At 48.6% G+C, this 15,160-nt stretch overlaps 2 protein-coding genes across 2 annotated transcripts; both read right to left on the bottom strand.

Annotated features, from left to right (window-relative positions):
- Window positions 1-612: 612 nt before the first annotated feature.
- Window positions 613-5,401, bottom strand: LOC306982783 (uncharacterized protein). Its single transcript, XM_079583237.1, has 2 exons — window positions 4,663-5,401; window positions 613-1,597 (listed from the first exon to the last, which is right to left on the bottom strand). The coding sequence occupies exons 1-2, from the start codon at window positions 5,207-5,209 to the stop codon at window positions 1,011-1,013; spliced, it is 1,134 nt and encodes a 377-aa protein (XP_079439363.1). The 5' UTR covers window positions 5,210-5,401; the 3' UTR covers window positions 613-1,010.
- Window positions 5,402-7,761: 2,360 nt separating this feature from the next.
- On the bottom strand, window positions 7,762-15,157 carry LOC306982786 (keratin, type I cytoskeletal 13-like; the record flags this gene model as incomplete). The annotated part of the gene is given in 9 exon segments (XM_079583239.1): window positions 7,762-7,998; window positions 8,070-8,209; window positions 10,317-10,391; window positions 10,520-10,645; window positions 11,407-11,568; window positions 11,647-11,803; window positions 12,338-12,420; window positions 15,051-15,118; window positions 15,121-15,157. Coding segments are annotated over 9 exon segments (966 nt in total), but the record flags the coding sequence as incomplete, so codon positions are not given.
- Between the last annotated feature and the right edge of the window lie 3 nt (window positions 15,158-15,160).

Here is a 15,160-nt window from a genome sequence, read left to right as displayed (position 1 = left end):
AAAAAAAAAAACTCCCTACCTGGACCCGAGCACAATTAACAATGTTTCATAATTAATACTGGGGGAAAAAGTAATATTCCCAATGATATATAAGATAGATAGATAGATAGATAGATAGATAGATAGATAGATAGATAGATAGATAGATAGATAGATAGATAGATAGATAGATAGATAGATAGATAGATAGATAGATAGATAGATAGATAGATAGATAGATAGATAGATAGATCTGCTGTATTTTTACCCTGACAAACGAGGCCACACACGTCCCTGAGGTGGAAGGTTTACTGCATTTGTTTACTAAGAATCCCTCGAAAAGAACTCAAAATCTCATAGAAATGAACAGACATGTTTGAGTCACACAGATGTTGCAAACAGATGTTACAAACAGAAATGTTCCGCTGTGATCAAAGACACCGCAGCGACACCACCACATGAACATCAGTCTCATCAGCAGGGGGCGCTCCACTGGAAGATCTTTAATAAAACTAAAGATAAGACACGATTACTTAGGGACGCACCGATACTACTTTTCTAAAACCGATACAAGTACAAAGTATTTTTCTCAAACGTACTTTCTGTCCTGCATCGTGTTTAAACTGACTCCGTGTGGATATCGGTGCATCCCTACTTTACACTGTGTTTACAAGAGGAACATCTAAGTCAAAAGTAATAAATAAATCACACAAAGTCTGCGCTAATATAAAAAATAAAAAAGCGAAACATTCTGCAGTCGACATGAGCTCAGTCAGTGTTAGAAAAGAGTCTATAAAAAGTTTCCTGTTGTTTCCTTTGCACTCGGTTTGAGAAGAGTCACAAAATGTCATTGCCCTGTGTTCAAATGTGTTACTACGGCAACGCCCTGTCCAGAGTTTAATCAGCTTTGTTCCTCAGGGCGTGGCCGGTGGAGGTCACCTGTTCCTCAGGGCGTGGCCAGTAGAGGTCACCTGTTCCTCAGGGCGTGGCCGGTGGAGGTCACCTGTTCCTCAGGGCGTGGCCAGTGGAGGTCACCTGTTCCTCAGGCTGTGGCTGATGTCTTGTAGGGAGGAGTTGATCTGGCTGAAGGTCTGAGCCATGTTCCTCAGGGTGTCCAGGATCTGCTGCTGGTTCTGCAGGAGCAGCAGCATCACGTCCGGCCGTGCGGACTGAGTAAACGGGTGGGTCTGAGCGCGCTCAGTAAACGGGTGGGTCTGAGCGCGCTCAGTAAACGGGTGGGTCTGAGCGCGCTCAGTAAACGGGTGGGTCTGAGCGCGCTCAGTAAACGGGTGGGTCTGAGCGCGCTCAGTAAACGGGTCGGTCTGAGCGCGCTCAGTAAACGGGTGGGTCTGAGCGCGCTCAGTAAACGGGTCGGTCTGAGCGCGCTCAGAGACGTGATTCGTCTGGGAACAGTCTGTGACGAAGTTGTTCTGAGCGTGTTCTGAGAAGGGTTCAGTCTGAGCATGCTCCGTGACGTGGTTGACCTGATGAAGGTGCTCCGTCAGGGCGCTGTTCTGAGCGTGCTCCGTCAGGGCGCTGTTCTGAGCGTGCTCCGTCAGGGCGCTGTTCTGAGCGTGCTCAGTAGACACAGAGGTGGAGGTGGAGCTGGGGTCGGAGTCTGCAACAAACAGAAGAGTTTAGAAACTGTCCACGGTCTCCATATTTAACAGGAACTGATGAGGCGAACACACTGTGCTCCTGAGGCGAACACACTGTGCTCCTGAGGCGAACACACTATGCTCCTGAGGCGAACACACTGTGCTCCTGAGGCGAACACACTGTGCTCCTGAGGCGAACACACTGTGCTCCTGAGGCGAACACACTGTGCTCCTGAGGCGAACACACTGTGCTCCTGAGGCGAACACACTGTGCTCCTGAGGCGAACACACTGTGCTCCTGAGGCGAACACACTGTGCTCCTGAGGCGAACACACTGTGCTCCTGAACCTCCTCTCGCTGCTCCTCACTGCAACGCTCCAATACTGGTAGCGAATATCGGAGCCGATACTGGAAAAAATACGATATCGGGTATCGGCTACAAATATCCGATACTGAACCGATACCAGTTTTGCCTCAATGTCTTAAAAACACAACTTTCACACCTAAACCTCAGTGAATATATATATATATATATATGTATATGGACATATATACAGGATATATGTATATGGACATATGTATATATATGGACATTTGTATATATGGTCATTTGTATATATGGTCATTTGTATATATGGTCATTTGTATATATGGTCATATGTATATGTGGACATGCTGTATATCATTTTAAAGCTGAGAACCAGGAGAAGTTAGTTTTAACCTCCGCAAATGTATCAATGATCGCGGCGCAAATGATATAATTGATCAATGATAATGAAAATCAATCACTGTTTTGATCTGACTCTGGAGATGAGAGGAGGGGGGGGGGGGGCGGAGCCCAGTGTGGCTGGTTTACATGCATGAGCCTCGCGTGTGTTCACTAACGTGCACGGTCCTGACGAATAATAAACAAACCAACTTTACTCTGGGCTCGAGTTTAGTTCAGTCAGAGGCGTGTAGTAGTACATGTAGTTTACATGTTGTATGTTGACATGTAGTTCACATGTAGTTTACATGTTGTATGTTGACATGTAGTTCACATGTAGTTCACATGTAGTTCACATGTAGTTCACATGTAGTTTACATGTTGTATGTTGACATGTAGTTCACATGTAGTTCACATGTAGTTCACATGTAGTTCACATGTAGTTTACATGTTGTATGTTGACATGTAGTTCACATGTACTTTACATGTACTTTACATGTAGTTCACATGTAGTTTACATGTTGTATGTTGACATGTAGTTCACATGTAGTTCACATGTAGTTCACATGTAGTTCACATGTAGTTTACATGTAGTTTACATGTAGTTCACATGTAGTTTACATGTAGTTCACATGTAGTTCACATGTAGTTCACATGTAGTTCACATGTAGTTCACATGTAGATCACATGTAGTTCACATGTAGTTCACATGTAGTTCACATGTTGTATGTTGACATGTAGTTCACATGTAGTTCACATGTAGATCACATGTAGTTCACATGTAGTTCACATGTAGTTCACATGTAGTTCACATGTTGTATGTTGACATGTAGTTCACATGTAGTTCACATGTAGATCACATGTAGTTCACATGTAGTTCACATGTAGTTCACATGTAGTTTACATGTTGTATGTTGACATGTAGTTCACATGTAGTTCACATGTAGTTTACATGTTGTATGTTGACATGTACTTCACATGTAGTTCACATGTAGATCACATGTAGTTTACATGTTGTATGTTGACATGTAGTTCACATGTAGTTCACATGTTGTATGTTGACATGTAGTTCACATGTAGTTCACATGTAGTTCACATGTAGTTCACATGTAGTTTACATGTTGTATGTTGACATGTAGTTCACATGTAGTTCACATGTAGTTCACATGTAGTTCACATGTAGTTCACATGTAGTTTGCATGTTGTATGTTGACATGTAGATCACATGTAGTTCACATGTAGTTCACATGTAGTTTACATGTTGTATGTTGACATGTAGTTCACATGTAGTTCACATGTAGTTCACATGTAGTTTACATGTTGTATGTTGACATGTAGTTCACATGTAGTTCACATGTAGTTCACATGTACTTCACATGTACTTCACATGTACTTCACATGTACTTCACATGTAGTTTACATGTACTTCACATGTACTTCACATGTAGTTTACATGTACTTCACATGTAGTTCACATGTAGATCACATGTAGATCACATGTAGTTCACATGTAGTTCACATGTAGTTCACATGTTGTATGTTGACATGTAGTTCACATGTAGTTCACATGTAGATCACATGTAGTTCACATGTAGTTCACATGTAGTTTACATGTTGTATGTTGACATGTAGTTCACATGTAGTTCACATGTAGTTCACATGTTGTATGTTGACATGTAGTTCACATGTAGTTCACATGTAGATCACATGTAGTTCACATGTAGTTCACATGTAGTTCACATGTTGTATGTTGACATGTACTTCACATGTAGTTCACATGTAGATCACATGTAGTTCACATGTAGATCACATGTAGTTCACATGTAGATCACATGTAGATCACATGTAGTTCACATGTAGTTCACATGTAGTTCACATGTAGTTCACATGTAGATCACATGTAGTTCACATGTAGTTCACATGTAGTTTACATGTTGTATGTTGACATGTAGTTCACATGTAGTTCACATGTAGATCACATGTAGTTCACATGTAGTTCACATGTAGTTTACATGTTGTATGTTGACATGTAGTTCACATGTAGTTCACATGTAGTTCACATGTTGTATGTTGACATGTAGTTTACATGTAGTTCACATGTAGTTCACATGTAGTTTACATGTTGTATGTTGACATGTAGTTCACATGTAGTAGTACATGTAGTTCACATGTAGTTCACATGTAGTTCACATGTAGTTCACATGTAGTTTACATGTTGTATGTTGACATGTAGTTCACATGTAGTAGTACATGTAATTCACATGTAGTTCACATGTAGTTCACATGTAGTTTACATGCATGTTAAGTGTAGTTTACATGCATGTTAAGTGTAGTTTACATGCATGTTAAGTGTGTTAGGGTCAGGGTCATGTGACTCACCGCTGAGCAGCGGCTCGCTCTTCACCGTGGTCACGTGCACGATGGTGGGCGTGAGCCCCGGCTCCTGCTTCACTCCGCGGGGCCTGCGCTCCCAGGGCCCCCCCGGGTCCTCCCAGGGCCCCCCCGGGTCCTCCGGGGCACAGTCCGGCTCCAGTTTGACCGGACAGTCCCGGTCCAGGATGGCCAGGATCCGTTTGTCGGTCGGTCTGAGCTCCGCGTCATCGCCGCGCTCCGTCGCCACGCGCAGGCGCTTCTTGGCCTCGATCTTGATGTCGCTCCACTTCTTCTTGACCTCCCCCAGGGTCCTCCGGTTCCGGAAGCAGCTGGCGGAGTTCACGGCCTCCGTCACTTGTTTCCAGAGCTGCGTGCGCTGCCACAGCGGCACTTTGTCCTGAGGAGCGGCCAGGAGCTTCTTCCTCCGCGCGGACACTCCGCGCAGCAGCGCGCTCACCTCCGCCTCAGAGAAGTTCCTCTTCCTGCTCCTCAGGAGCGACTCTCCGTCTGCGCGGGCCCCGGGGCTCAGGCTGCAGGGCCCCGGGGAGGACATGCCCAAACACCGGCCTGAGGCTCCGGGAGCACCGGCCTTTAGCTCTGGAGCCCTTCCGCTGCGGCGGCACAGAGCGGCCCCTGCGCGCACGGAGCCGCCATCACAACAAGGACACTTCCGCCGACACTTCCGGGTCCAGCACAGGTGTCAGTGCGCCACCTGCCGGCCTGAGCGCTCACCACACCGGCCTGAGCGCCTCCACACCGGCCTGAGCGCCTCCACACCGGCCTGAGCGCCTCCACACCGGCCTGAGCGCCTCCACACCGGCCTGAGCGCCTCCACACCGGGGCCTGAGCGCCTCCACACCGGCCTGAGCGCCTCCACACCGGCCTGAGCGCCTCCACACCGGGGCCTGAGCGCCTCCACACCGGCCTGAGCGCCTCCACACCGGCCTGAGCGCCTCCACACCGGCCTGAGCGCCTCCACACCGGGGCCTGAGCGCCTCCACACCGGCCTGAGCGCCTCCACACCGGCCTGAGCGCCTCCACACCGGGGCCTGAGCGCCTCCACAGTCCTCCAGTCTCTTACAGACATGTACTGCGTGTACTGCGTGTACTACTGTGCACCCCAATGTGTGATGGTCATGAAACTGAATAGAGGTTTTATATTCTCAGTTCTTTCTTCTTCAGGAGAAACTGCTTCACTGTAACTGTTGGTTCATGAACGAGAATCTAAAGGAAACAAAGTACTCAAGTACTCACTGTACTCAAGTACTCACTGTACTCAGGTACTCACTGTACTCAAGTACTCACTGTACTCAGGTACTCACTGTACTCAAGTACTCACTGTACTCAAGTACTCACTGTACTCAGGTACTCACTATACTCAAGTACTCACTGTACTCAAGTACTCACTGTACTCAGGTACTCACTGTACTCAAGTACTCACTGTACTCAAGTACTCACTGTACTCAGGTACTCAAAAGTACACAAGTAGCTCTTTCTCCAGGTACTTTTTTCCTGCGCTTTGACTGAGTGACCAGAGGGGGCAGTACAGTTACATTTACTCAAGTACACGTCACTTTTGACAGTACTTTCATACAGTACTTTTTACTTCTACTTGAGTAACATTGAAGTGAGCAAATCCTTTATTTTGGCGTAAACTGTATTTCATCATTTGTTTCATGAATCAGTGACTTTTATTAAAGTTTGTCCCGTCGGGAAAGCCCTTCACCTCTGTGTAATGTAATATAATATTTTGTTTGTTTGTTTGTTAACTTTATTGTCCCCGTAGGGAAATGTGTCCTCTGCATTTAACCCATCCTTCGATGCCGCTGGGGCGACCCGTAAGGAGCAGTGGTCGACGGCAGTGCCGCGCCCGGGGACCCGTCTCCATGATGTGGAGCCAGGCTGATGGTCAGAATCACCTGGCTGGAGGATTCACCTATTGCACATGTTTTTAGTGGTAGGGGAAACCGGAGTACCTGGAGGAAACCTACGCAGACACGGGGAGAACATGCAAACTCCACACAGAAAGGCCCCGTCCTTGGTGGGAGTCGAACCCAGGACCTTCTAGCTGTGAAGCGGAGGCGCTAACCGCTGCGCTACCGTGCCGCCCGGTAGCGCGGCACGGTAGCGGTATATATTATATTATATATATTATATAATATAATATATGTAATATAATGTAATATAATGTAATATATTATGTAATGTAATGTAATGTAATGTAATGTAATGTTATGTAATGTAATGTAATGTAATATAACACATAAATATAACATATTCAGTTTGGACAAACTGCTCCTCAGAGAAACATTAAACTTTCCTCTGAACAAACTTAAATAAATCGATAAAGTTAATCCTGTATTTGTTACTTTAATGAATGTTTTCATTCTGCAGCTGCAGTCACATGACTGTATTCACTCTGTCCCAGACTAATAAACTAATAAACTAATAAATAAACTAATAAAGTAATAAAGTAATAAATAAACTAATAAAGTAATAAATAAACTAATAAACTAATAAATAAACTAATAAAGTAATAAAGTAATAAATAAACTAATAAACTAATAAATAAACTAATAAATAAAGTAATAAAGTAATAAAGTAATAAATAAACTAATAAACTAATAAATAAACTAATAAACTAATAAATAAACTAATAAACTAATAAATAAACTAATAAATAAAGTAATAAAGTAATAAAGTAATAAATAAACTAATAAACTAATAAATAAACTAATAAACTAATAAACTAATAAAGTAATAAAGTAATAAATAAACTAATAAACTAATAAACTAATAAACTAATAAACTAATAAATAAACTAATAAATAAAGTAATAAAGTAATAAAGTAATAAATAAACTAATAAACTAATAAATAAACTAATAAACTAATAAACTAATAAAGTAATAAACTAATAAATAAACTAATAAACTAATAAACTAATAAAGTAATAAAGTAATAAATAAACTAATAAAGTAATAAACTAAACTCTGCCCCTGATGGAGAAACAACCTCGTCCTCGTTGTTTGTTTGAACTAAATCAAAGTAAATCACAGACTCAGAGTTTATTGCTCTCCTTTACTTTTATTCTTTTTGACTCTTCATTTGTCGTTGCTCGAGGAGGAGGAGGCTGATTGGCCGCTGGACGTGGCGCCCTCAGCTGATTGGCCGCTGGAGGTGGCGCCCTCAGCCCATTGGCCGCTGGGGCCCGGGGGGCGGGCCTTAGGAAGTGGCGACGGTGGCGGTGGCGGAGGAGGATGAAGAAACAACATGGCCGTCCACCACCTCCTCCACGACGGTGATGACGCGCGTCTTGGTGGTGGTGCTGGTGGTGGTCAGGCTGTGGACCAATCAGAGCGCAGCATCAGTACCACATTTGAACAGTTAAAGTGCAGTGGGCGCGTGCAGTACCTCTCTCCGTCCAGCAGGCGGCGGTACTCTGCGATCTCCAGCTCCAGCCGGGTCTTGATGTCCAGGAGGATGGAGTACTCGTGTCCCTGTCGCTCCAGGTCGGCCCGGAGCTGCACCAGCTGCTCCTCCATGGAGGTTACCTGAGGGGGCGGGACTTACGTCACAGGGGTACCACAGGGCCCTGGCTTTGGACCGCCGCTCTTTGGCTGCGTCCGAAACGAGCAGATTGGTAAGAGCCAAGAAGCTTCCGAATTGGTCTGTCAGTTTGGAAAAGGAGCCTCGATGCTAACTATCATAGCCACTTTAGCATAGGGACCTCTGATGCTAACTATCATAGCCACTTTAGCATAGGGACCTCTGATGCTAACTATCATAGCCACTTTAGCATAGGGACCTCTGATGCTAACTATCATAGCCACTTTAGCATAGGGACCTCTGATGCTAACTATCATAGCCACTTTAGCATAGGGACCTCTGATGCTAACTATCATAGCCACTTTAGCATAGGGACCTCTGATGCTAACTATCATAGCCACTTTAGCATAGGGACCTCTGCTGCTAACTATCATAGCCACTTTAGCATAGGGACCTCTGATGCTAACTATCATAGCCACTTTAGCATAGGGACCTCTGGTGCTAACTATCATAGCCACTTTAGCATAGGGACGTCTGATGCTAACTATCATAGCCACTATAGCATAGGGACCTCTGGTGCTAACTATCATAGCCACTTTAGCATAGGGACCTCTGGTGCTAACTATCATATCCACTTTAGCATAGTGACCTCTGATGCTAACTATCATATCCACTTTAGCATAGGGACCTCTGATGCTAACTATCATATCCACTTTAGCATAGTGACCTCTGGTGCTAACTATCATATCCACTTTAGCATAGGGACCTCTGATGCTAACTATCATATCCACTTTAGCATAGTGACCTCTGGTGCTAACTATCATAGCCACTTTAGCATAGGGACCTCTGGTGCTAACTATCATAGCCACTTTAGCATAGGGACCTCTGATGCTAACTATCATATCCACTTTAGCATAGTGACCTCTGGTGCTAACTATCATAGCCACTTTAGCATAGGGACCTCTGGGGCTAACTATCATAGCCACTTTAGCATAGTGACCTCTGATGCTAACTATCATAGCCACTTTAGCATAGGGACCTCTGGTGCTAACTATCATAGCCACTTTAGCATAGCGACCTCTGGTGCTAACTATCATAGCCACTTTAGCATAGTGACCTCTGGTGCTAACTATCATAGCCACTTTAGCATAGGGACCTCTGATGCTAACTATCATAGCCACTTTAGCATAGGGACCTCTGATGCTAACTATCATAGCCACTTTAGCATAGGGACCTCTGGTGCTAACTATCATAGCCACTTTAGCATAGGGACCTCTGGTGCTAACTATCATAGCCACTTTAGCATAGAGACCTCTGATGCTAACTATCATAGCCACTTTAGCATAGGGACCTCTGATGCTAACTATCATAGCCACTTTAGCATAGGGACCTCTGATGCTAACTATCATAGCCACTTTAGCATAGGGACCTCTGATGCTAACTATCATAGCCACTTTAGCATAGGGACCTCTGGTGCTAACTATCATAGCCACTTTAGCATAGGGACCTCTGATGCTAACTATCATAGCCACTTTAGCATAGGGACCTCTGATGCTAACTATCATAGCCACTTTAGCATAGGGACCTCTGATGCTAACTATCATAGCCACTTTAGCATAGCGACCTCTGATGCTAACTAACCAGTGATTAGGAGCTATGTGCCGTCCCATAATCCATAGAAACTTAAGCCACATGGATCATTTGCTGCTGTCGCTTTAAGAAACAGCTGCTGAAATAAAATAAGACTAAAAGGGAAATGTTTGGATCATTTGGATTTATTTTTCTCCTTAAAAGTCTTTGTTTGGACACTATGTTGTTGTTGGACACTAGGGGGCGACATGCACTTTTGTTTGGCCTGCACTCCACCAATAACTTTAAAGAAGAAGAAAAACAGCTGTTGGTGATGTCACTTCCCTTTCCCCTGTTTAAGGACGGACGGATTGTTCAAATGCAGCTGAAGCTCTAGTTCCTGAACTGCACAGATCTAACAGTCATGAAAGGTCAAGGGTCAGAGGTCAGTGTCAGAGGTTGTGATGTGATGGTTTCAGACGCAGCTAAAGTCTAGTTTTCAGTTCAGCCATTTCTGCTCCATCAGAGGAAGTTCTCACTGACCTGGCTCTGGTATCCGGCGAGCTGCATCGCATATCTGCCCTGGATCTCCCCCAACGACGACTCCAGAGACGATTTCTGCAAGAACATCAGGCCTGTCAGAGCCAGTACTGCAGAGGAGGAGGAGGAGTAGTAATAGTAGTAGTAGTAGTAGTAGTAGTAGTAGTAGTAGTAGTAGCAGTAGTAGTAGTAGTTGTCGTACTGACCATGCTAAGCTGGGACTGCAGCTCGATCTCCAGTGACTGCAGAGTGCGTTTGGTTTCCGTGATTTCGGATCGAGACGTCTGGAGCGTCGTCGTCTGCGTGATCACCTCCTTGTTCAGCGCCTCGGTCTGTGGAGGAGAACATGAGGAGAACATGAGGAGAACATGAGGAGAACATGAGGAGAACATGAAGAGAACATGAGGAGAACATGAAGAGAACATGAGGAGAACATGAAGAGAACATGAGGAGAACATGAGGAGAACATGAGGAGAACATGAGGAGAACATGAGGAGAACATGAGGAGAACATGAGGAGAACATGAGGAGAACACGAAGAGAACATGAGGAGAACATGAGGAGAACATGAAGAGAACATGAGGAGAACATGAAGAGAACATGAGGAGAACATGAAGAGAACATGAGGAGAACATGAGGAGAACATGAGGAGAACACGAGGAGAACATGAGGAGAACATGAGGAGAACATGAGGAGAACATGAGGAGAACATGAGGAGAACATGAGGAGAACATGAGGAGAACACGAAGAGAACATGAGGAGAACACGAGGAGAACATGAGGAGAACATGAGGAGAACATGAGGAGAACTTCGGGCCAAACAAGCGCCTCAGTCACAAAGTTCTAGCACGTGAAGGTTTGCCTCAGGTCTTAAAGTATCTGGTCATCATTTCCTCGTGTTTTTGTGACTTGATCCTTGAAAGACGAGTCCTGTGAACTTCAGTGACACTGTTTAAATCTTCTACTAAAGGAGCAGAGCTTTGTCCACGTGGAGACTCTTCCATGTGGACAAAGCTCTGCTGAAGGAGCAGAGCTTTGACCCAACATGAAGCTCTCCATCGTGAAGGAGCTACAGCCGGAAACGTGTGTAAATACCTTGGATGTGAACCAGCTCTCCAGGTCCCTCTGGTTCTTCGCCGTCACGGTCTCGTAATGTTCTCTGATGTCGGCCATGACTTTGGTGAGATCTTCCTGAGGAGACGCGTCGACCTCCACGTGGACCTGTCCGCTCATCTGAGAGCGAAGGGCCAGGAGCTCCTGGGGGACCGAGAGGAGCGTCAGACGTCAGTGAAGCTCCACAAACATCTGCAGACTGAGTGGTAAAGTGTCCCTCACCTCCTCGTGGTTCTTCTTGAGGAAGATCAGCTCCTCCCTCAGCCCCTCGATCTGCATCTCCAGGTCTGAACGAGACAACGTCAGCTCGTCCAGGACCCTCTTCAGCCCCGCGATGTCGGCCTCCACAGACTGACGCATGGACAGCTCGTTCTCATACCTGAGGGAGGGAGGGCATCCGGGTCAGAGCGCAGAGTGTGTGTGTTCCTGTACTTACTACTGTGAGAGGACCAGCAGAGTGAGGACACTTCAGGAGGTCCTCACTTCTCTGTTGTTTGAGGGTTAGGTCTGGGTAGTGCATTATGAGTGTCCTGACTAAGATAGAAGTACAAGACTGTGTGTGTATATGTGTGTGTGTATATGTGTGTGTGTATATGTGTGTGTGTATATGTGTGTTTGTATATGTGTGTTTGTATATGTGTGTTTGTATATGTGTGTTTGTATATGTGTGTTTGTATATGTGTGTTTGTATATGTGTGTGTGTGTGTGTGTGTGTGTGTGTGTGTGTGTGTGTGTATATGTGTGTTTGTATATGTGTGTTTGTATATGTGTGTTTGTATATGTGTGTTTGTATATGTGTGTTTGTATATGTGTGTTTGTATATGTGTGTGTGTGTTTGTATATGTGTGTGTGTGTGTGTGTGTGTGTGTGTTTGTATATGTGTGTTTGTATATGTGCGTGTGTGTGTTCTCACTTCATCTTGAAGTCGTCGGCGGCGAGGCGGGCGTTGTCGATGGACAGGTGGACGGCGCCGTTCACGCGGATGGCGTCCTGGATCTGCAACGACAAACTCACGTAAGTACAAGTACAAGTACAAGTACAAGTAGCAGAAGTACTGGAGTACTGCAGTGATAGTTGGGCAGTAGGGGGCAGTGTTCTGGCCTGTGATGGTGACGTAGTGCCCGCTGTAGGGGCGTGTTCGGGGCGTGTTTGGGGCGTTAGGGGGCGGGACTTACCCTCCCGGTGATGTCGGCGATGCTGACGTAGTGCCCGCTGTAGAGGCGTGTTCGGGGCTGTAGGGGGCGTGTTTAGGACAGTAGGGGCGGGACTTACCCTCCCTGTGATGTCAGCGATGGTGACGTAGTGCCCGCTGTAGGGGCGTGTTCGGGGCTGTAGGGGGCGGTGCTTAGCCTCCCTGTGATGTCAGCGATGGTGACGTAGTGCCCGCTGTAGGGGGCGTGTTCGGGGCTGTAGGGGGCGTGTTTAGGACAGTAGGGGGCGTGTTCGGGGCTGTAGGGGGCGTGTTTAGGACAGTAGGGGGCGTGTTGGGGGCTGTAGGGGGCGTGTTCGTGGCTGTAGGGGGCGTTAGGGGGCGTGTTTAGGACAGTAGGGGGCGGTGCTTACCCTCCCGGTGATGTCGGCGATGCTGACGTAGTGCCCGCTGTAGGGGCGTGTTGGGGGCGTGTTTAGGACAGTAGGGGGCGTGTTTAGGACAGTAGGGGGCGGGACTTACCCTCCCGGTGATGTCGGCGATGCTGACGTAGTGCCCGCTGTAGGGGCGTGTTCGGGGCTGTAGGGGCGGGTTTAGGACAGTAGGGGGCGTGTTTAGGACAGTAGGGGGCGGGGCTTACCCTCCCGGTGATGTCAGCGATGCTGGCGTAGTGCCCGCTGTAGGGGCGTGTTCGGGGCTGTAGGGGGCGTGTTCGGGGCTGTAGGGGCGTGTTTGGGGCGTTAGGGGGCGTGTTTCGGGGCGTTAGGGGGCGTGTTTAGGACAGTAGGGGCGGGACTTACCCTCCCCGTGATGTCGGCGATGCTGACGTAGTGCCCGCTGTAGGGGCGTGTTCGGGGCTGTAGGGGGCGTGTTAGGGGCGTGTTCGGGGCGTTAGGGGGCGTGTTTAGGACACCAGGGGGCGGGACTTACCCTCCCCGTGACGTCGGCGATGCTGACGTAGTGCCCGCTGTAGGGGCGTGTTCGGGGCTGTAGGGGGCGTGTTAGGGGCGTGTTCGGGGCGTTAGGGGGCGTGTTTAGGACACCAGGGGGCGGGACTTACCCTCCCCGTGACGTCGGCGATGCTGACGTAGTGCCCGCTGTAGGGGCGTGTTCGGGGCTGTAGGGGCGTGTTCGGGGCTGTAGGGGCATTAGGGGGCGTGTTTGGGGCGTTAGGGGGCGTGTTCGGGGCTGTAGGGGCATTAGGGGGCGTGTTTGGGGCGTGTTTAGGACAGTAGGGGCGGGACTTACCCTCCCCGTGATGTCGGCGATGCTGACGTAGTGCCCGCTGTAGGGGCGTGTTCGGGGCTGTAGGGGGCGTGTTAGGGGCGTGTTCGGGGCGTTAGGGGGCGTGTTTAGGACACCAGGGGGCGGGACTTACCCTCCCCGTGACGTCGGCGATGCTGACGTAGTGCCCGCTGTAGGGGCGTGTTCGGGGCTGTAGGGGCGTGTTCGGGGCTGTAGGGGCATTAGGGGGCGTGTTTGGGGCTGTAGGGGCATTAGGGGGCGTGTTTGGGGCGTGTTTAGGACAGTAGGGGGCAGGACTTACCCTCCCGGTGATGTCGGCGATGCTGGCGTAGTGCCCGCTGTAGGGGCGTGTTCGGGGCTGTAGGGGCATTAGGGGGCGTGTTTGGGGCGTTAGGGGGCGTGTTTAGAACAGTAGGGGGCGGGGCTTACCCTCCCGGTGACGTCGGCGATGCTGGCGTAGTGCCCGCTGTAGGGGCGTGTTCGGGGCTGTAGGGGCGTGTTCGGGGCTGTAGGGGCATTAGGGGGCGTGTTTGGGGCGTTAGGGGGCGTGTTTAGGACAGTAGGGGGCGGGACTTACCCTCCCGGTGATGTCGGCGATGCTGACGTAGTGCCCGCTGTAGGGGGGCTGGGTTAGGGGGCGGTGTTCGGGGCTGTAGGGGCGTGTTTGGGGCGTTAGGGGGCGTGTTTAGGACAGTAGGGGGCGGGGCTTACCCTCCCGGTGACGTCGGCGATGCTGGCGTAGTGCCCGCTGTAGGGGCGTTTTCGGGGCTGTAGGGGGCGTGTTCGGGGCTGTAGGGGCATTAGGGGGCGTGTTTAGGACAGTAGGGGGCGGGCTTACCCTCCCGGTGACGTCGGCGATGCTGGCGTAGTGCCCGCTGTAGGGGCGTGTTCGGGGCTGTAGGGCATTAGGGGGCGTGTTTGGGGCTGTAGGGGGCGTGTTTAGAACAGTAGGGGGCGGGCTTACCCTCCCGGTGATGTCGGCGATGCTGACGTAGTGCCCGCTGTAGGGGTGTGTTCAGGGCTGTAGGGGCGTGTTCGGGGCGTTAGGGGGCGTGTTTAGGACAGTAGGGGGCGTGTTTAGGACGGTAGGGGGCGGGACTTACCCTCCCGGTGATGTCGGCGATGCTGACGTAGTGCCCGCTGTAGGGGCTGTAGGGGGCGTGTTCGGGGCTGTAGGGGCGTGTTTGGGGCGTTAGGGGGCGTGTTTAGGACAGTAGGGGGCGGGGCTTACCCTCCCGGTGATGTCGGCGATGCTGACGTAGTGCCCGCTGTAGTCCCGGGTCTGCGGCCCCACCCTGCCTCGATGAACTGCCGGATCTTCAGCTCCAGCTCGCCGTTCGC

Source organism: Gobius niger (assembly GCF_951799975.1).
Source record: "Gobius niger genome assembly, contig: SCAFFOLD_164, whole genome shotgun sequence".
Taxonomy (NCBI): Eukaryota; Metazoa; Chordata; class Actinopteri; order Gobiiformes; family Gobiidae; genus Gobius; species Gobius niger.
The sequence above is the reverse complement of the archived record's forward strand: the minus strand, read 5'-3'. Positions and strand labels throughout refer to the sequence as shown.

What these genes read in the sequence shown, in the direction of transcription:
- LOC306982783 (XM_079583237.1), bottom strand. Translation starts at nt 5,209, where the DNA reads ATGTCCTCCCCGGGGCCCTGCAGCCTGAGCCCCGGGGCCCGCGCAGAC. An exon ending in GAGCGAGCCGCTGCTCAGCG is followed by an intron (nt 1,598 to 4,662) that starts GTGAGTCACATG and finishes TGTTTGTTGCAG; the next exon opens with ACTCCGACCCCAGCTCCACC.